General features: G+C 38.9%; 1 protein-coding gene across 1 annotated transcript in view; it reads right to left on the bottom strand.

Annotated features, from left to right (window-relative positions):
- Positions 1–23,164, bottom strand: part of TNFSF13B (TNF superfamily member 13b) — an 832,311-nt gene that overhangs the window by 138,219 nt on the left and 670,928 nt on the right. Inside the window, exon 3 of the mRNA XM_044071346.1 lies at positions 4,394–4,465. Coding sequence (XP_043927281.1) covers positions 4,394–4,465 — 72 coding nt within the window. The remainder of the gene's footprint in view (positions 1–4,393; positions 4,466–23,164) is intronic.

Raw genomic sequence — 23,164 nt, 5'->3', positions numbered from 1 at the left:
TGGATGTCCTTGCTTCCTCTTACCTTCTTTCTGTCTGTCCCAAATCTCCCTCACTAGATTGTCTTCTGCTTTTCTACACATGTGCCCAAACCACCATAATCTGTTCTCTTTTATCTTTTCTGCAATTGGAGCTACTTTAGCTTCTGTCTTATGTCATCATTTCTTCGTCTGTCCCACAGTGTGCATCCTACCACCTTTTTCAGGCACTTCATTTCCATCACCTCTAGCTTCTTCAACTTTTCTGTCTTTACTGCTCAGGTTTCTGTACCATACAGTAGTACTGGTCACAACACTGTCTTGTACATCTTGCTTTTCAGCTTCTTTGGCATTCTTCTGTCATAGACTATACCTGATACTCTATGCCGGTTGGCTGCAGCCCCTCTGATTCTAGCTTTGACCTCTTCATTCAGACAACCCTTCTGTTCAATCAGCCCACCCAGATACTTGAAGCTGTTTACCTGTTTCACTATCTTCCCTTCTATCTCTATTCTCAGCTTCTTCTTCTACTTTTGGCTTTTTCCGGTTAGGGGTCGCCACAACAGATCACCTGTCCTCTCATGATTGGCAGTGGAGTTTTATGGTGTTGAGTTGCCAGCCTAGCGCCCAACCTTCCACAGAAGGCACACACATGCACACACTCATGCCTAGGGCCAATTTAGAGTGTCCAATCAACCTATAGCATGTCTTTGGGATGTGGGAGGAAACTGGAGCACCCGGAGGAAACCCATGTGACCACAGGGAGGACATGCAGATTCCACACAGAAGGCGCCCCAGTCGAGGATCGAACCAGAGATCCTCTTGTTGTGAGGCGTCAATGCTAACCGCTGCACCACCGCAGCCGTACTCTATTCTCAGCTTTTTCTGATTTCCCCAATTTGCTGCCATTGCCACCATCTTATCTGTGCTTAGTTTCATCCATGTGCCTTCAGATTTGCATTCCATTCCCCTATCCTTTGCTGAAGTTCTAGCTCAGAGTCTGCCTGTACTGCTACATCATCTGCTTTGTTGATCTGTCCCCTCCAACCTGTTTGCTAATGTAGTCCATCACCAGTATGAACAGCAGTAGGCTCAGAGCTGAACCCTGATGTACACCCACTCCCACTGGGAACCCCTCTGTGAGGCCAAACACTGTTTGTACTTGAGTCACTGGGTCCTTGTACATAGCCTGCACTAATTCTACCAATGTTTCTGGGACTTCAAACCACTGCAATACTGCCCAGATTAGCTTTCTTGTGACCTTGTCATATGCTTTCTCCAAGTCTAGGAATGCCCAGATGGACTCTGTCCTCATGTCTAGCTTCTTCTCAAGTATCTGTCTCAATGCAAACATTGGGTCAATTGTGCTGCATCCTGATCTGAATCCGAACTGTTCATCTCCCATCTTACATTCTACTACTCTGCGCATCCATTTATCAATCACTCTCTCCAGAACTTTCTTGCAGTGTTGTAGGAGTTTGATCCTGCCTACAGTTGTGGATGTCCCCTTTGTTCTTGTACACTGGCACATCTGGGATACGCCTTTCTCTCCACACTGCTATTAGTACCCTCAGGAGTCCTTTCTCCCCTATCTCACCCAGCATCTTTATCATATCTGCTGTCACCTCATCTGATCCTGCTGCTTTCCCTGATTTCATCTTCCTTAGTGCTGTTCTTACTTCTTCTAAGGTGGGCTCCTCTTTTTCTCTAATTGTAGGCTGTTGCTGGGGCAGTACAGCTTCTGTGGGGTTTTCTTCATTCAGAAGCTGCTGGAAATACTCCTTCCATCTGTCTTTGATGTCCTGTGGACTGGTAAGCAGGTTGTTGCTGGCATCCCTTATGAAGGGTGTCTGACTATCGTCTTTATCTTTCTGTCTTTGCCTTGCAGCCTGATATAAGTTTTTTTGTGCCCCTTACTGAGTCACTTTCCAGAAGTTGGTAGAGTGCCTCTGATGCCCTATTCTTTGCTATTGCAACTTCTTTCTTAGCTTCTTTGTTAGCCAACCAGTAGTCCTTCCTAGCCTGATCAGTCTTTTCTATCTCCCATTTCTTCCTGCACTCCTTCTTTCTTTTGATGACTTCCAGGACTTCTGCCTTCCACCACCAGCTTTCCTTATGTACCTTATTACCATACCTGGCTCGGCCACATATTTTTTCTGTAGTCTTAACACATGCTGCTTTTAGGCACTGCCACTTTTCTTTAACTCCACCTATTTCCTCCTCTTCTTGGGGGTGCTGGAGCCCTGAGTAATTCCCTGAGCAGCTGTACTTTCTCTCCAGTCAACTTCCAGGTCTTCATCCTGGTCTCTCTTGACCTTAGAACCTTTTCTGTCCACTGCTTGCACCGACCATTAGACATTTCATCCTTTTTCAAGGAGTAATAGCCCAGTCATACTAGGAATGTACTGGGGGATACTCAGCAAGTTGTCTAGCTATTTTTTTAAAGGAAGAAAGTGTATCACATTGCTTAATTTGGAGTGGAAGTTTGTCCCAGGAAAGGGGTAAGCATTGTGTCATAAGTCTGTCTCTCCACTATATTTTTTGTTTATTTTCTTAAGCAAGTTTAAATCTGTGGTTCTAGTGTTACTGCAGATGTGATATGTGGTGATATAAAGAGGTCTTGGACTACTGGATCACTAATGGCCTAAAATGCTAGCCAGAGATCATCCCTAAGGAGTCTATAGGTCACTGAATAAAGGGACAATGCTTCCAGCCACTCCTGGTAGCTCTAGTTTTTTAAACCTTTGATTTAGGAGCTTTTGAGGTCCTTCCAGTAGCTTGATATGCCTAGTAAGATACATTACAAAATGACCATTGTATTTGATAATAGGTCTGATGAATACAGTGTACAGATGGGTAAGAACTTCCCTGTATCTAGATGAAAATTTTGCAATCAGTTGTACTAGGCAAAACAATTTCCTAACAACTTCTGCAATTTGATGTTCAAAGGCATATTCCAAGGTTTCTTACCATAGTTTTATTTTGAAGTGAGGTATTGTCTATACTATAAGAAGGATGATGGATTTTTTTTACCAAATTCCATGAAATTGCTCTCTTTAATATTTAGTTTCAACACATTTTCTATTTTTTTTTGAGCACCAGTTGTTGGCATGTTTGAGTTTGAGCTGGAGTTTCTGCATATCAGGGAAGGGGGACTTGGGGATGACACCAGTTTGCAGTCATCTGTAAACATGGCTAATTAGAGATCCCCTTTTGCAATTTGGAGCTCTGCAAAGTACATACCAAATAGCAGAGGTCCCAGGATGCAGTCCTACAAAACATTTACTCACATATGCACAAACATGTTTACTCACAGACATGCATTGACACACACACACACACACACACACACACACACACACACACACACACACACACACACACACACACACACACACACAGCTGAACTGTGCCCTAACAGAAGTTTGAAACTAGGTAGTACGAGTCCTAAAACAAGGAAAAATTGAGTACAGTTAGGCACAAACTATGAACACCACTGTTGTACATTTAAAATATTTTTTTTGGGGGGGTTGCACCATGCACCCCCAACTCCACTGCCTACATATAGTAACAAGGAGATTGTCATACCTCAGAGAAAAATTATACTCTAAGACACATTAATTTCACACAGTATACGTGTCTCTATAATCATTCTTAACTTTTCAGTTTCCAGTATCACATTTTAGCATCCTTGAACATACAGTGTGAACCCAAACTGCACATAAATGCAAATATATATGCACACACACATAAAATACACATGTACATACATAAAGACTTGCACACTTAAGCACTCACACACATCTGAACAAAGTCATACCCACGTGGACACACACACTCAGTTACACGCACACATGCACTATATATATCTGTGTATACAAGTGCACACACACACACACACACACACACACACACACACACACACACACACACACACACATATATAACATTACTCTGAATGAATAAAATTTGTTGAAGATGAAGCACCACAAGTATTTCAATGAACATTTTAATGAAAAGGAAAATAACAATGTTACAGCAAAATTAAATAAACTTAATGCCTGTTTTATCTTGGCTTTTTTAAAATAAAATACTTTTGAGTATTCCTTTTTATTTAAAAATAACTTCACTTAATAGTTTATTCACACATGCTGTATTTTATTCTGTGCTTGTCACTTGCATAGCCCCAATATCAAAATGTCATCAAAAGTCATAGCAGCTATAAAATTTTGACTTTTTAACATTGCTAATTTGGTGTGTTACCACATTAAACTTCAGTACCTAAGCATGGAAACATGCTTTACAGAGTTTTGTCTACAAAATATAAGCAATGTGAGCTACTGTAAGCTAGATCGTGAAATAACCAGCATTATTTTGTTTTGTTAAAATATCTAAACAAAGCACATAAATATATTACCTGTTTGCAGATTTTTTGCATCATCCTTATTGCCTGTACCATCCGCTATTAACTGTAAACAGGGCTGAAATACTGAAAAACAAAGAAGAGTGACACTTTTTATTATGTAACAACTATACACAAATATAAAGTGAAAAATGTACATCACCAGCATTATTTTCTTTGCTGATATGCATTCTTCAGTTTCCCCGGACAAGGTTTTCAAAACTTTGAATTTAAATGTCTAGGAATAGATCAACAGGGTTATTCTGCTTGATGCCAAAAAGATATAACCATGTTTAACACACATTATCTAAAAGTAATCTGAAGGAGTTTGACTGGTTATCATCACTGAGAGACTTGCATGGCGAAATTAACTGGTTTTACATTGCCATGCAAATCCTAATAATTGTACCTGCAGCTGACATTGCATGCTGGCTACATCTGTTTATTGTAGTTCTGAGGCATGACATGGAAGGATAAACCCTATCAGCAGTTATCAATATGCACAGTTGTGGGGTTATTAATGGATACATTTTCTGTTTCCTTCCTAATGATAGCTGTACAGTAAACTCTCAGTTAATCGGAACTCTAGCAACCGGCACTCTCAAGCAACTGGCAAAAAAAAAAAAAATTGAAGAAATACAGTACAGTATGAACAGTTCAGTTTTCATGTGTTGCACTTTCTGTTTTCCCCATGCAGAAACATAACTTATGTTCACAGAGTTTTAGACTTTTAAAAAGGAAGATAGGAATAAATTCCCTCTCTCCCCACAACCTGAGAAAAGTCAAACCAAACAAGTCAAATCACAACACTTGCTTCACACTGTCAGTTTGCTTGAGACTGCACATTCTGTCTTCAATCTCTCACACACACTCTCTTCAGCTTTCAAACATCTCTCTGATCTCCAACAGACAGTCACTTCTGCTTTCATACATGCATTCATTCACTCTTTCTCTCTCTGATCTCTCAGAAGCACTTGCTTCAGCTTTCATACATTTCTCCAATCTCTCACACACAAGTCACTTCTGCTTTCATACATGCATTCGCTCATTCTTTCTCTCTCCAATCTCTCACACACAGTCTCTTCAGCTTTCATACATCTTTCCGATCTCTCACACACAGTTGCTTCTGCTTTCCTACATGAATTCACTCACTCTCTCTCTCTCTCTCAATTCATTCAGTTCTAATCCACTCAGTGTGCCATTGAAAACCGTTCCATGTGCCGCTCTCAAGCAACCAGAAACTACAGTTATATGGCATCTACCAATTCCCATGGGTGCCGGTTTATTGAAAGTTTACTGCATGTAATGGTTTATGCTGTGAGCCACAGTTGTATTACCACCAGCATGGCTCATTCATATACACCCCTCATTCTCTCACTACATGTATTAGAAATTAGCCTATTGCAATACAATTTAATTAACACAGGGGCATTCAATTTCCATTAAAGCAGTATAGTGTAAGTTACTTTAAACTGTTTCTGTAGGATGTGCTAGTTGTATAAGATTTATCAGTAACCATAATGCATGCTGCCAATCTTTTTCACAGTATTCTCAGCAGTCATGCATACCAAATTAGTGATAAAATTAGTTAATGCACAGCGATATTGAACTAATGACATGCTGCAAATAAATGTAATATAAATTGTAAGTGCACTAGCCAAAGATAAAAAACAGAACTGCTAAAAAACAAACTGTATTACACCTTGTATGAAAATATGCTACTTGTATATGTATAACAAGGAGTTCTACTATCAAACCCCAACTTCCTGAAAACTGATGCTTCAAAAGAATGAAAAAAATGCCCCAAAACCAAATGAGCGAAAAAGTTCTTTTTTCTTGTTTTTGTAGGAAGGGGGCAAACCTCCCAAAAAATTGAATCATTCTTGCTGCGCATTTAGAAATCACATCAGCAATGATTTCCAGTTGAGAAAAGTACTCATTCTTATGTTGTTAACTGGGTTTTTTTTCAGTGGGCTACAGACACTCAGGGGAATTTTTCCTTGAGACAACATAGGGAAACCATAACAAGGCATCCTGTACTGTTGGAAGAAGAATGCAAATTTAAATGCTTGCTAACAAAACTGCTTTTATGTTCATGATTCAGAGCCAGAGACTGGATTTTCAGATGATCACAAGTTACTTGAATGGGTATACTAGCTAAGAATTTGCCCTGGTGGTTATTAGCCTAGTAACAAAATATGAACCTATAATAGCTAAACTGCAATTGTTTAGCCAATAGTTGCCCTGCTGACAGGAAGTATACTTTCTGTGGCCTACAGGATTTAAACAAACATATACATTCTGAGCCACAAATTGTCATTCTTACCATTTCATCAACACAATACCAGTACGGCTGTATTTTTAACAACAAATTAAAGTACCAGAGGATATTCTTAAAAGTTTCACTGACAGATAAAGCAAATGACTGCATTAATATTGTTTTCAAGCAGTAAGAGTGAGCTGCTTGCACGTTTTGTAATTACCATCTTACTCGCTTTCTGTCTTTGTATACTTTGAATTATATTTCAGTATTTTCTTCTTACACCTAGACCTATTCAAACCCAAATGACTATTTGTGTTTTATTTTTCTACCATTCCTTCCTGAAATATGTCAATTAAATGTTACACTATTGATCATCGAACATTAATTCCTTGAGCTTCAACTCCCTGAAACTCGATTCCCTGACAATGCCAGCTATTCTACAGAAAGAGGGAATTGTGCCAGCACTAAGTGCCAGTTGTAAATGTTTGCCCCCTTCTCCTCTTATAGTGCGACAGTGGAGCTAAATGTATAAATTAGGAGGTACAGGGGTGGACTTGCCCCCTGTAAAAAAAATAAAAGCAGTGTTTTTGTGTAATTATTTTCTGTGTGTTGAATTTTGTGGAGTTGAGGCTCAACTAATTTGTATTTGGCCACTTGTAGTAGCAGCAGAACTAAATATTACCAGTGGCACCTGATAAAACCTTTTCATCATTAAACATTTTGTCTGACCTTACTGTGGTAACCCTAAATATGAGGCATGGATCAAGGGGTATTTGGCAGTACCTTGTGCAGATGCAGGTACTTAAAAACTAAATTTTCCTTATAAACATTCCCCTATACGTTTACCGAGTATTCATTTACACAAAGACAAACTTGTTGCATGCTGAGGAGCACTGCTGCACAACTTCAGTCATACATAGCCTAGTTGTAGTTCTACCATCACAGGGCCCAAGTTAACTTACTGTAAACACCTGCTGTACCCACCTTTGTAGTTCACCTAAAAAAGACCTGACACCATGGATGGACACTTCCCTCTCTTTGCTTAATTTCTGCAAGTATTTTGGCTTTCTAATACCATGATTGGAATGGATCCCATTTCTAAGTCAAAGTATGATTAAAGTTCATGAAATTATTAGCCAGAAGTGCTCGTCACATCACCCGCAATATGCGCAGAATTGACTCCTTTTGCAATTCATACAGAGTTATATGTATTGGTAACATATCTAAGTATGATTGTCAGTTCTTTTTTATAAGACTCATTGCTACTACTACTGTTGAGACTTTCTGTGTATCCTTCTTCCACAGTGCCCTCATTTCGGCCTGCAAATCCTGGTATTTTATGACTTTATGTCTCTCTGTATGTAAGACAATATAGTCACTGGGTGTAGCAATTTCAATGATCTGTGCTACTTTTGTCTTCTTTTTATAGACTACTAAATTTGCTTTTTCTTGCATCTGTTTTTGAACTGTTGGTAATGGGTGATCCCATGTGATATAAACCGTCATTTTCTATAGTACTTTGTGGCTTATGTTTCCCATGCTTCTCAGCTACTTCAGTATTATAATGTTTGCACAATCCCCCATGCAACAGTCTTGCCACATTATTATGCCTTTCAGTATACAGTCCTGCCATTAGAGTATCACACCTAGCAAAACGATGTGCTTCCAATTCTGTTTTACAAATCCTGCATTTGTCTGTTTTGCCCACAAGTTCAATGGACTTTGTAAACCAAAGTGTATGTAGTCCACTATCCTGGGCCACAATATTAACATTTCATCTTTTGGTTTAAATTCACCTCTGCTAAACCATTCCTGCATTTGGTCCTGTTTGACATGAGGTTGTTACAAGAGTTTTCTGTACTTACAACTATATTTATGCTTTTTCCACATTTCTTTCCTTCTCATCTGATCCTTCACCTTATATTCCTTGTTTTGTTTTTTGGCACATTCAGTTACTGCCTGATTTTTACCTACTTCTGGTCTGATTTTCATTCCCAACTGACAACCAATATGCTTCTGCTAAACTAAACAGGGAAGTCATCTTAGACTTATTCTCCTCATGTTTTAAAACTTTCACTATGTTCGGAGCTTGTGAATTTAGCAGATATGTATGCAGTCCTATGATTGCAGATCTATATATGTAATCAATTTCGAGGAGGCCCATATTTCCTTCAGAATGGGGAATACACAATCTTGGTATGCACTGATTTTATAAATCATTTGATAAGCATGAAGAATTTTTCTTGTTTTCCAGTCCAATTGATCCAGTAATTTTGGGGGACAGTCAATCACTCCAAAACTGTAAGTTTTATAGCTTGGACTTTGTTCCTAGATGTCAGGGCTATTTTCAATATTAATTTTAGTCTTCTAAAATGTTCCTTACTAAGTTTTATTCACATTTATTCATGCTTTATTGTTGATCCTTCATCAGTTCCCAAATATTTATACACTCTCTCTTGTTCAAGTTCTTTTATATCACATTCCTGTCCCAAACTGATGTTTTCTTGATGCTGCAGCTTTTCTGCTTTAATGGTTGCTTTTGCACATTTATCAAGACCAAATGGGATTCTGAATTCATCTGAGAAACTTTTGACCACTTATAGCTGTGCTTTTAGTTCCTCATCTGTTGAACTACATAGTTTTAAATCATCCACAAAAAGAAAGTGAGAAGTCTTTACACTTGGTTGTTTTCTTAGAGCCAAATTGTAGCCATGACGTGATCTGTTAAGTAGAGAGCTTAATGGGTTAAGGGCAAGACAAAAGAGCAGCGGTGACAAGGAGTCACCCTGGAATATCCCCTTGGAATAATAATTTGTCCTTTATCGTGCCTTAACAGCAAAGTGGTTTGCCACTGTTTCATGGTTGCTGTAATGTAACTGATCAGTGTAGGGTGTATCTTATACATTTGTAAGCACTCTTTTATCCACGAATGTGGGATGCTGTCACATGTTTTTTTGTAGTCTATTCCCATTTTACAGCTCTCCATTATGACTTTCTTTAACAACAAATGATCCTTTGTTCCATAAAACTTTTGTTACCCTTTTGTTATATTGCCATGATTCAGTTTTCTTCTAAATGACTATAAACACTTCCCCAGCAGGAATTGTTTCATGTTCACTGACAGCCAACTAACCCTTAGAGAAATAAAAGCAGTATGTGAGATGTGTAATTACACAATGTCACTGAAGGCAAGACTCTCACACAAAAACACATTAAATAACAATCAGGATGTCTGTAATGTAGGCATTACACCCACTGCACATACTACTGACCCAACATAAAGACCAACATATGCTGAATCACATAAAAACAACCTTCTTAAACCCCAAAGACCCCCTAGACATCAATCCTACAAAAAGAATGCTCAGCAACCCCAAAAGCACTCCACCTAAGCAACAACCAACACAACACATACAGCCACCCCCTTTGGAGCCTTGGCTACAAGTTCAGGTCTATGACACAGCATCAAAAAGGCCTTTCATCAAATGGCTTAATAATAGAAAATTGCGTTATTAGAAGCCAATTTTGTGGGGGGCTGCACCCCCCCAGACCACCCGCTAAGTATATATACCAACTCCGAGATTACACTACAGTGAGGAAAGGGTAAATTTTCCAATCTTTACTGTACCACGATCTCACGGGCAGCCACAGAGGTGCAGCGGTTAGCGTTGCTGCTTCACAGCAAGAGGTTCTTCGGTTCGATCCTCGGCTGGGGTGCCTTCTGTACGGAGTCTGCATGTCCTCCCTGTGGTTACGTGGGTTTCTTCCGGGTGCTCCGGTTTCCTCCCACATCCCAAAGACATGCTGTAGGTGGATTGGACACTCTAAATTGGCCCTAGGTGTGAGTGCTTGCATGTGTGTGCCTTCTGTGGAAGGTTGGGTGCCGGGCTGGCAACTCGAAACTGTAAAACTCCACTGCCAATCATGAGCGGACAGATGATCCGCTGTGGCGACCCCATAACCGGGAAAAGCCGAAAGAAGAAGAAGAAGACTGTACCACGATCTCACAAAAGTGACTTCTATTAATTCAATTTTCAATTATAAAGCCATTCGATGAAAGGCCTTTTCGATGCCGTGTCATAGTCCCACCAAGTCCATAAGGCAAGCAAATACTCTATTTTAGTCGTAGAAGACTTGACTTTGAGACATACAGATGTCCCGCTCACTGGTCTGAATAAGAGGAAAATCACAATCAGTTCTGTGTCAGAGGCCAGAATCTGCCAAATCAAACACACACACAGACTACAAGTACCAGTATGACTCAGTCATAGTGCATGGGGATGTAAATGACCAGAGACACACCACCCTAGATTATATGAAGAGACTCTATGTGTCCCAGGCTAGAATGTACCTAGTGTTGAACAGCATTATTCCTTTACAAAGGATGGTGACACAATATGAATAAAAGATAACTGATTTCAATAATTGGCTTAGTTTCTAGTGTCATTCCAAAGGGTTGTAATATTTGTCATCATTGGAGAATATGATCAACAAGCCACATTGCTTTGCCAAAGATGGTCTGCACGTGTCACCTCTAGGCTTTTGAATATTGGCTAAGACACTGTCCTGCCCATAGTGTCTTTTTTAGGCAATGTCAAACTGACAAACCTAGCCCTAAAACTCTTTACACCCTTCTTAAACCTAAAACTCCCTTCCAACCCCCTGATCCTAAAACTTACATCCCGCTCCCCAAATTAAATCTCCTTTCAAATCTCTCCCCTAAGCTATACTCCCACTTTCTACCCATGGCTTCTGCACTTACCTCACTCAAACATGAATAATGTATTCAGGTAAGCTGCAACACCTGTGTCACTCTTCTTATGCGCATTAAGAAGACATTGAGGCTTGGGTGTTCATTTAAGTAGTTTATGCAGATGGATGGCAGGAACATTGAACTTAAACTATCTAACTGACAGATTACATATTTGCTTGCTCACACTCTGGCTGCTCACTCAAAATGGCACTGTTGCTTACACATGCTCAGTACTTATATGCATGTGCTGACTTATTGGAAAGCTTCTTAAAGGTATATCACACACACTGATCTGCAACCTACTTCCCCAAACTAATAATCAAGTATGAGAATGGGCAGTAGCCTACACGAGCTACAAGATGCTTGTGTCCCTGGCTTCAAAACAGTGGTCTTCAAGCACTTAGGACTTGAACATTTGAACACTTATAGTAAAAGTAAATTCTCCCAAGGAAAATTATTCTAGACAAAGTTTGCAACTGCAGGTCTAAGCTTATAAAGGTTTTTAAGATGTTAAAAAATCTATTTTGAACATCATCTGATATTACACTTTGGAAAGAACAATAAAGCTTTCTGTAGCAATATTATCCAAATGAACCTTCCTTTATCGGATAATGACATTTGAATTAAAATAATAAATATGTTACTGATAAGGACAACATCTTAAAAATACTTGCTAATATCTTTCTGTTTAATATCACTTCAGCGAGTGTTTCAAAAGCACTTGATTTACCTTTATGGAAGCAATTCTTTCCTCCCAAAGGCTGAACTTTACTACAAACTTTGCTAATTCAAACAAGTAGTTGCATGGGATATGGCAAAAATCCCATCAGTTTATTTTCTACTTAAAAGATGATTTAATAGAAATCTTATATTGCTTGTATCATTTAACATTACAAATTAGTTAGCTCTTCTTTCTTGGAAAACAAAATTCTATTTATTCCACTTTACAAAATGGTGATCAATCTAATATCACTAAAATGGACCTTCTTCTTCTGGCTTTTTCCCAGTTAGGGGTCTCCACAGTGAATCAGCTGTCCACTCATGATTGGCAGTGTCGAGTTGCCAGCCCGGCACCCAACCTTCCACAGAAGGCACACACATGCACGCACTCACGCCTAGGGCCAATTTAGAGTGTCCAATCCACCTACAGCATGTCTTTGGGATGTGGGAGGAAACCGGAGCACCAGGAGGAAACCCATGTGACCACAGGGAGGACATGCAGACTCCGCACAGAAGGCACCCCAGCCGAGGATCGAACCGGAGGACCTCTTGCTGCGAGGCGGCAACGCTAACTGCTGCACAACTGTGGCCACCCTATCACTAAAATGGCCCAATAAGTTTAATAAGTAAATTGTGTAAGTGTTTCAAAAGGTTATTGTGTCATTCTTCTGGATTTGGAAAACCTAAACTTACATCAGTACAAATTTGTTCTTACTGGTTCATTTTTCTATACCTTCATGGGATTTATGGTTAGGTTAACAAGACACTTGATAACAAATTCATTGTTTATTTGCTTTTCTACATTTGGCTAAGGAATTTGACCTGATCTTCTATATCCAGCTAAATATGTGATTAAATGTCTAAGATAGCTGCCCTTATTTAACAAACAATATTGATAACTGGTCATCTGTCAAGGTAATTAATGTCACAATAAAAGGACAGTCTTCCAAATGGAGAAAGATCTCTTCTGGGATACTAAAGGGCTCAGTCATGAGCTCATTGTTATTTAATGTATTATTTACTGAAATTAATAATTACTCTGTTTGGATGCATTTGCTCACTGATAACTATAAATTAAGAGTAGTCACTGTGAAAACAGATGATTAATTAAGATTTCAAAAAGCATTGACTTACAGATCCAATGTAAGACTAACAAACTAAACACAAATGTAACAAAATACTCTGTGACACATTCGGGGACTATAGCTCAGCAACATCCTTTGATATGATCACTGGTACTACAAATGTTTATTTATACAAAGATCTGGGAGTATTAATTGGTGCAGACTCCTAATGTTAATGCTGATATTTCATTTTTGATTAAGAAATTATTTAGTGTCCTTCAGCTTTTATTCAAGATGGCATCTTCTAGAAATGGCACAGTTTTGGTTCCCCTACACTCATCCTTAGTAAGACCAGTTTTGGAGAAGGATAGCAATAATGTAATTTTATTTTCCACACATATGGAGAAGTTTGAGGGTTTAAAGTTTTTCTTTCAAAAGCTTAGAGAGATATTTTACAAAAGCAGTGAATTAAGAGGCATTATCAATATAGTCTATTAAATAACACTTTAGAAGGCACAGATTGTGCATTTTTTTCATGAAGCTAAATATCCAAAGCTTAGATCTCATATCATTTTAATGCATTTATTGCTCAGACAGAAAAGTGATTCTGGTTTCCTTCTAAACTTGCTGATCATTAAAGCAAAAAAAAATAGCTTTGTAATTTCTAATACATTTTGCAAAAATATTAGAATAAAATTTTCTTATTCTACTACAACTGATAAAAGTTTATTAGCGTTTTTTAAAAAAAATCGCTTGGTATTTAAATGGGTAATGAAGAAATATAACTGAAGTTACTAGTTCACAATGGTGTAAGCTGCAAACTATTTTATAAAAGCATGCAATCATATTTGAAAGAGACTTACTGCTTTTCCAAATAATTAGATTATCACAGTAGAAAATATGTATGTGAGGATTTTTGATGCAAATGATGTTTATAAAAAATGAGAACAATAATGTTCCTAGCTCTGCTCCTTGTGGTACCATAGTTAGTGTGGGGAAGGTAATGAAAATCCTTCCTTAACTAGAACTCTCATGATCCCATTATGGAGGTATGTTTGAATCAACATATAGTTGTACTGTCTAGTCCATGTTTTTAACTCATTGAGGACAATATACTGCAAACTGGATTCAAACAATTTGCCAGATATATGAAAATGACCCTTGGGGAGTTATTCTTCTATTATATCTTTATATAAATGTCCAACACTTTAAAAGGTTCAAAAGTTTAAATAATTCAACAAACACCCTATGGCAAGACAGTAACACAGCAATATACATGTAAATAGATCCACAGCTTAAAAGTTTCTTACAAGTACAGTAAACAAGAAATGAGGGCTGATGCAAATTTCTTTGAGCTGGATACTGCTTGTTTTATAGTGCACTCCTTTCTGTGTATCATAGCTTGGCATAACATTACACACAGTTAAATATACCTTCATTCACTGCATTATACACTGCATTTAAAGTGATTAAAGAGAGTGGTAGTGCACTGCTCTGCCATGAATGCATGTTGGTTGCCACAAGGCAACCCATATGAATTAAGATAGGTGTTTGAGTAGGGTAGAGACATCTTTCTGAATGTCTTGAAAGAGTGGGCATGAGAAAGATTGATTAGTAGGATCCCAATCAGTTTGTACTAGATGGATTGAATAAATATGTAAGCATGTTGATATAAGCATATTACTTGCATGCAGAATTCATGAATAAAGCCCACCTACCACAGCTTTGTAGCATTTGGAAATTTGATTGAGCAAACCACTCATGGCTTTAATGGAGATGGTTTGGAATGAAATAGAACAAAACCAAAGAATGATGTTGAGTCTATACCATAAGCCTAAGAGGTGAAAGATGGGTCGTTTTGGAGAGAACTAGTAGATGAATACCAGAGCAGTTATTTCTGTGTCCTTTACTTGTGATTCATTTTGTATAGAGGAATAGTCTATATGTTCTTGTTTCTTTCCATCAGGTAATATTTTACTTATTTTATTTAAGTGGGCTAGTCACAAAACTCTTTTCAGACATGACCTGGGCCAAAGGCACAAGCAAAAGCATGAGTATATGTGAATAGGTTCATATGTAAGTACTTGGCTAGCCGCCCTTATAGGTCATTTTAAACCTAGGCAGTTTGCTTTTTTATGCTTGAAAATAACCTATCCCATTTGGTTATGGATTGTCATCACCCATCCCATGGCCAATTATATATTACCCCTAATGACAATAAATGGGATCATACCATAGATAATTTGAGGGGACCCATGTATAGGATGAATCATTTAAGGGCCACCTCTGTCTATTAGTAGTACAGAGGACAGTCCTGGGTTAAATTTTCTTTTCCCATCCAAAGATTTTAGTAGCACTTGAATATAGACAAGGATGTACTTTTTAATGTGGATGGGGAGTCTATTCCAGAGCAGTGGTATCCTCTGAGAGGTATACCTGTTCCCCCAAACCATTTTGTTGATGTTGCAGAAAAGGTTTAGATCCCTAGCCCGGGTATTTCTGATGATATTTAATTTGCTCATGTGCAGTAAATCCATCAGTACTGGGTCGGAGGATGCCTTGTATGCCAGACACAGGTCACTAGTTAGCATTTTGTATGATACCAAGTATAGTAACAAGGCTTTGAGTTGGTCCATGTAAGACCTGTTGTTTAGGCCTTATATTTTTTTAGTAAGGTATTTCGGTGGGCATTCTAATTGTTGCATGTGTCTGGACAGAAATATGCCAAGGAGATATTATACACATTGACTGGCCTAACAAGGACTGATTAAAGAGGTACAATGACATCCTTAGATCTAGACACAATCATTTTGTTTATAAAATGTGCAATACAGAAGGACTTTCTTATGACAATGGATGCATGTTGGTCAAAAGTTAGTTCGCTGTCCTCATAAGTTCCCAAATCCCGAACAACTGGACCAACTCTCAGAAGCATATTTTCAATGTGGCATTTCCCTGGGGTAGATGATGATGACTTCTCAAAGGATACAATAATGCATTTTTGGCACCAGCTATTTATTTGGGACAAGCCTTCCTACAGGATAGTTAAGTAATTTGGGGATTCAATGCCTACTGAAGAATACTCAAATCCAACATGAAAGTTAGATATTGCTGCCAACTGAACTTTAATGATTGAGGAACTAGCTCCTTCACTGAAAAGTAGGACCAAAAACTCAAGTATGTTATGTATAGGAGATGAAAAATGCTCAGTATTATTCTGATGAGCCCAGTATACAAATCTGTTCCACTTACTGGAATAAAGTTTACATGTTGAAGGTTTGTGGAAAGATAAAATTATATGCCAGACAGGAGAAGAGAGCATAGGTTGTCTGGCTATCAATGGAATGGGAGTCACCATGTCTTCAGCTTGAGGTTTAAGTCTGGATGGATCATACCTGTTGTGACGCCCAGTTAATATCTCACCAAACTGCCACCAATTAATGTGAAGCCCAGATAATATCCCACCAGATTGTCACCAATTAATCTGACATCCCTTACTATCCTGGGTCAGTAACAAGGAGCTTCAGTCCTCACTACTGACTCCAATGTGAGACAGTCACTTAAACAGAAGTAATATTTTACAATTTTCCCCTATGAGCACAACAGGAACACACTCTATAGCCTGGGACTGGACTGTATATTCTGTCCACCCCTAATGTAACTCCTTATTACACACATCAGAGCAATGTGTCCTGGTTTAAGACCTCTGATGCACTCACACTTAAATAAATTAAATCTCACACATCACAACATTTCTGGGAAAGCCTGACACAGATATCCAGCTGTGTCCCTTCCCCAAAATACTATGGTAGTGCTGCCACCAGAGTGTCTTCATGCCCTTCTAAAGGGATATCTAATTATGAAAATTAAATATTAAAACAAACAGTAACAAATGACCAGGCTTTAGGAGTGGCCCGGAAAGTTATCAAGGCAAGTATAAGCACTCTCAAATTACTTAAGAAAAACACTGATTGTCCAGTCACAATGTAAGTTAATAAAAAAATATTTAATATTGGGCAAAACCAATTTAGCTGATTAGTATAATTTCCTAATTAACTAAAGAACACTGTCCCTGATCTAAAGTAAGTTACTACAGACAAGTAAAGGCAGGCTTACAGTTTTTGGTGAGTACTTTTTGGGTATCCACTGCACAATTCAACTGAACAACTGTAACTGACAACTGTGACTGATGAACAACTGTCTTCAGCAGGTTCTTTTATAGACTAGCCTGTCAACTGTTCCAGTTCTAATTTTCATCTCATATTTTTAAATTCAACCAACAGCTGTTTTCTAAAAGTTCCTTCCTGTCTTTCAGCTTCTGACAGTAACACATAGCAAATGTTGACATCATCTGCTGATCAGCTGAACCTGAGACAGTTTGCCTTTAGACTCCCTCTTCACAAACATGAGTAGTTAGAAATGTAACAGGACACTGCTCAAGACTTTAAAACATTCTGTTCAAACAAATCATAAATCAGCATGTAAGAACTTATTTACAATATCATACATAGATATTCATGCTGGCATACAATACACAGGTCAGTTTGAAATCATGTACTAAAACTCAGCAAAACATGCTATCACAAACGACAGTGTCTAATTTCTTCACATCCCCCCCATTACTCAAGTGTGGTTTTCAAGTGACCCATGAAAAACGACACTTGAGAAAAATGACTGTCTGGGAATATCAACCCACACCTCTCCTGGGCAATCCATTTTCATTGACATTATTTACCCCACTACAGAATTTTTCTCCTTCTGAGGAAACTCAGCTGAGCATAGCCCCTCACCCCACAATCCAATGCATCCAAACACACAATAAACTCTTCAATATAATCTGGGCTGGCCAGCACAGGGGCTCCTCCCAACATCTCTTTAAGTTTTTGGAATGCCTGTTCACAATCTATGGTCCACACTGGCTCATTCAGTTTATTTTTCCTAGTTGGGCCAGTAAGGGCTGCAGCCATTGTGCCACAACTTGGCACAACTTTTCCACAGTACCCCACTGTCCCTAGAAATGCTCTCACTTGCTTTTTAGTAACAGGAATTGGCCACATTTCAATAGCTTCTACTTTGACAGGTTCTAGTCTTATCTTACCACTCCCTACTCTGTGTTTTAAGTAAGTGACCTCTGCCATACCCACCTAACAATCACTGGGCTTAATGGCTAGTCCTGCCCTTTTAAACTGGTCTGTGAATGACCATAGCATAGTCTTTAATGTAGAGTTTAAACTCTCTACAAGACCATTAGTCTAGGGATAGTAGGGGATGTTCTTTAAATGTTTCACCCCACAACACATCCACAAACAAGTCAGCAGGTTTGACATGAAGTTGGCATCTTGGTCAGTCAGTATCTCTCTTGGAAAACTACTCTGCTGAAAATTTCTAGCAATGCATTTGCCACGTTCACTGCATCAATATCTCCTGCAAAAGGAATATTAGGTATTATAGCTAGAAGTGGCAGACAGTAGGCTCCAGGCTCTGCCAACTGCCATACTACCTCACTTTCCAGTCCTCCCTTAGGAGTCCACTTTCTATACAACAAACCTTCCTTCTCTACCTCAATATCACCTGCATAAGGAATATTGGAGTCTATAGCTAGAAGTGGCAGACATAGGCTCTAGGCTCTACCAACTGCCATACTACTTCACCTTCTAGCCCACCTCCAGGAGTCAACCTTTTATGCAACAAACCTTTGTTCCTGTATACAGACTCCCCTCTTTCTTGATCTTCTGGTGCTTCCTTAGCCATCTCCCTCAAGCTTTGTAATGTAGGGTCTGTAAGTTGAGCTTGTCTCAACTCTACATTTAATCTTCTCCCAATCTCCCCTTCCAAAGGAAGCATAGTAACTTTTGACAGCTGTATCTCACTGTCACTCCAGGTACTATCATTCACCTCCATCTTGCAGTCATCGTGTCCAAGGGAACATCAGTATCCACCAGCAACTGTGGCTTACTTTCAGACTTACTGCTACAGGATAGCTCCTTCTCTGACACAGCCACCACACCAGTCCCAGCTTCTGGTATAAAATCTGTCGGGGTCTACCGTAGGCTATCGGACCTACATGCCTTTCTCCAAGCCTGACTATGTGTCACTGCATGTACAAAAGGCACTGCATTATCACAGTCATTCCCTATCAGGATACCTCAAGGAATATGCTCAAGCACATCTTCCCTTCCACAGGAAGCCTAATAACATTCGACAGTTGTGCTTCACTGTCAATATTGGTACTACCACTCACCTCCGTCCTTGCAGTCTCCGTGTCTAAGGCAACATCAGTACCTCCCAGCAGCTGTGGCTCACTTTCAAACATACTGCTACAGGATAGAACCTTCTCTAAAACAGCCACCACACTAGTCCCAGCTTCAGGTATGAGATCTATTTGGGTCTCCCCCAGGCTACATGCCTGCCTCCAAGCCTACATGTCACTGCATGCCCACAAGGTACTGCTTCATCAAAGTCATTCCCTATCAGGACATCTGCAGGAATCTCCTCAAACACACCTACTTGCTTGCTTCCTCTTCCACCCCAAATGTATTTGTAATGGAGTTCCTCCCAAAGCTCTGACTGGAGTGGCCTGCCCAAGCAAGTACTGCTCTTCTCTAACCACTGCAGGCCTCACAATGATTATATCAGAAGCTGTCAGTCTTTTAGCAGTAACCTGTTTATCATCTACTAAGATAGGATATAAATTTTGGTGATAGTTTGTTACCCCTGTTTTTACCAAACAACTTACCACTAGCAGTTTATCATCATCACTTGGTGGTTCCCTCACCTTCTGTTTTTCACCTTGTCTCGATGGACATTTGACTGCTGTGTGGCCCCTCTGGTTACACTTGAAACATCTAATCCTTAACTGTGTACTTGGACTAGTAGTTTCTCCTGTTACTGGTGTACTCTGTTGGAATGGTTTAGACCCCCCCCCATGGGTTCCCTTATGTCCATGTGCAGTAAATATCTACACTTACCATTTTTTTAATTCTGGAGTAATTGACTGGAATTATGAGAAGTCACATAGCTATCTCACCAATGCTAATCATGATCATTGCTGTTGGAGGACTGTGGCTAGCAGTAATGGATTGTCACGGTGTATTGCCAGAGGTATAAGTAGGAAATTGACTGACATAGTCCTTTCACTATATATGGGACTATGTGGGGCACCATACAGAATAATGTGTGGAAGTCTTACCTGAAGTGAAATATTTAGACAGCAGGATAAAATTCAGTACTGAGAAATGGCAATAGAGAAGTTCTTATTTTAGTGTCAAATTTTGGCTCGTGGTAGGGTACTGTTGGAAATGTCCCATGGAGCAGAAAAAACTATGTGAGGATGCTGTAGGAAGAAAAAGTATAGGCCACCACTACGAAGGTACTGTGTCCTGGAAAGACTCAGACTGGTGAACCCAATTAGCCCTTGCTGTGCAGTATGGTGGTATGTTCCATAGTAGAGATGGTTCATGTAATAGTAGACAAGGAAGTAGATAGGATGTGAGAGAGTGGGAGAGACTATCGTATAGAGGTAATTTAGCAAAATATAATGATCAACCAAAAATATAATAAAAGAAATTTACAGTCCTTTTACAAAGCAGACATTTATTTGATACTAGATGCAAGCAAAATGTTCAAAACCTACACTTTAGTGGCAGATAAAAGATAACTAGTTATCTATATTCACAAAGTGGGGGAGTACTTAATCGGTATGTTGTCTCATGTGCCAAATTCCTGTGCTATGTCTCTAATGGTAGGCAAACTACTTTCCAGCAGTAATATGCCATTATAAAACATCCATGTTCAGCAGGGCTGGTGTTATACACAGACCTTGAACAGTAAAAACATGCTGTGTGAACAGACATGTCAGAGAATAAGGAGGTATAAGGGAACTCAGGGCAATAAGCAAAGCAAACACAGGCATTTCAAAACCACAGATAATGTACTCTTAAGAATGGAATAAAAAGCTGATCAAGCTAAAATAAATAACAGACAGTGACACCAGACAGAAAAGAAGGGGAAAAGGAGGTCAGTGGTGTAAATTAACAAAATACAGTCAACGGTTCATAAAGAATTGTTGGGACAACTTGAAGCATGACAATTACTCCCCCCCCCCAGACAAGAATAGATATGTAAAATACTAGCTGAACATTGCAATACTAAAAGGAGTTGTCGTCTGTAGTGTCATAACTTTAGCTCCTACATCAAACAAAGGATCATGTTAAGTTTCCCACCATAATATTTACTCATTACTGCTGTTTGGCCATGAGTTAGCATAATATACATTCAAGTACATGAGGGGGGCAAAGCACTCCATACTGGTTTGCAGGGGCTTTAGTTCAGGCTGAAATAAATTAAGAATGTGTGTTATCTATTTACCATTTGTAATTTCACATAGAATTACCTTAAATAGAAATCTGTTTCTTTTATCGAGCATTCAGGGATTCTCTTATATTCAGAATTCACATGTTTAAGACGTGTAGCGGGTTAATTCAGTGCATGATGTAAATCACGAACATGTTGCAGCTCAGACTGCCACCTAATTGAATCACTAAATCATTATCATAAATGCTCATATAAATAATGTGCTTAATTGATTTTAATTGACAGATGAATTTTTACTATAAAATGTTTAGGTATTTTAGTAGCTTTACTGAAGACTTAAAAAAGCGTAGTTGTTCTACGTGAAAGCGCTTGTCTAATTAAATTTGTTTTAAGCCGTGGTGGTCATCTGGAATTTTTTGTTTTATTTTTTTTTAAATTCTCATATAATCAAAACAGTAAAAGTATAGCATATCGCAACACACACACACACACACACATACACACACACACACACACACACACACACACACAAAGAGAAAACAAAGCTTCAAACAATACTTTAGCCTTCTTCATTCCATCCCTCATGTGGGGAACGTCACATACCCATACTCCCAAATTTACTCTTTCATTCAGAAATGGTGGAATACTCATTACAACTGCTGTGCAACCCTGAATTAGTACATAATAAGTTCAGGTAAGTTCTTCACATTGGGGTTGCAAGGGGATGTAGTTCCCCCTCTAAGAATACATTGCAACCATTTTTCTATTCCTAATATAATTTAGGTTTATTGTAAATGGAAGTATATTCTTTTTTTGTCAGTCTTTCAGAGATTCATTCATTAGTTTTCATATATTCAATACTGACATATTTATGACATTTATCTGGTTAATTCATTGCATGTGCATATTGTGACACCCATACACTAACCCAGTAATTAGACAAAATCCAAAATGCTCTCGCCTTCTTATTGAGATCTCTTAAATTGGTACTACATCACTGCTGACTCATTTTAGATTACAACATTCTTCTCTGGTTCCCAGGCTAACAGAAACTCAGAGTTTAACATATCTTTGATCTTGCAGCTGCCAGGAACCCACAGCAATAAAATACATTATACAATTCCTCCTCTAAAACGTGCACGCTGATTGGCCAGCCCAACCAGCGTGCCCATTGTAAATCCCTCAATATACTAACGGAAAAAGGTCCGGTCGCCCGGACTTTTTCCGTTAGTATAAAACACTGTCTCGCTATGTTAAAAGAGTTTAACATAGCGACACAGGTTTAAAAAAAGCAACGCAGATCTCTGTTCCTTTTTTTAAAGCTGTCTCGCTATGTTAAACTCCTTTAACATAGCGACACAGTGTGTAAAAAGCAACGGAGATCTTGCGATCTCCGTTGCTTTTTTTTAAACCTGTCTCGCTATGTTAAATGAGTTTAACATAGCGAGACAGCTTTAAAATAAGCAACGGAGATCTCCGTTGCTTATTTTAAAGCTGTCTCACTATGTTAAACCCATTTAACATAGCGAGACAGTAAAAAGCAACGGAGATCTTGCGTTCTCCGTTGCTTTTGCCCACACCTCTGATGTACTGCGTAGGCATGCGCAGTACATCAGAACTGCCGCGGAACACCAAACAGCTGCGGAAGGGCAGCAAAGAGGCATTATACAATG

Source organism: Protopterus annectens, chromosome 5.part0 (assembly GCF_019279795.1).
Source record: "Protopterus annectens isolate FY-2018-M chromosome 5.part0, PAN1.0, whole genome shotgun sequence".
Classification (NCBI taxonomy): domain Eukaryota; kingdom Metazoa; phylum Chordata; order Ceratodontiformes; family Protopteridae; genus Protopterus; species Protopterus annectens.
The sequence above is the reverse complement of the archived record's forward strand: the minus strand, read 5'-3'. Positions and strand labels throughout refer to the sequence as shown.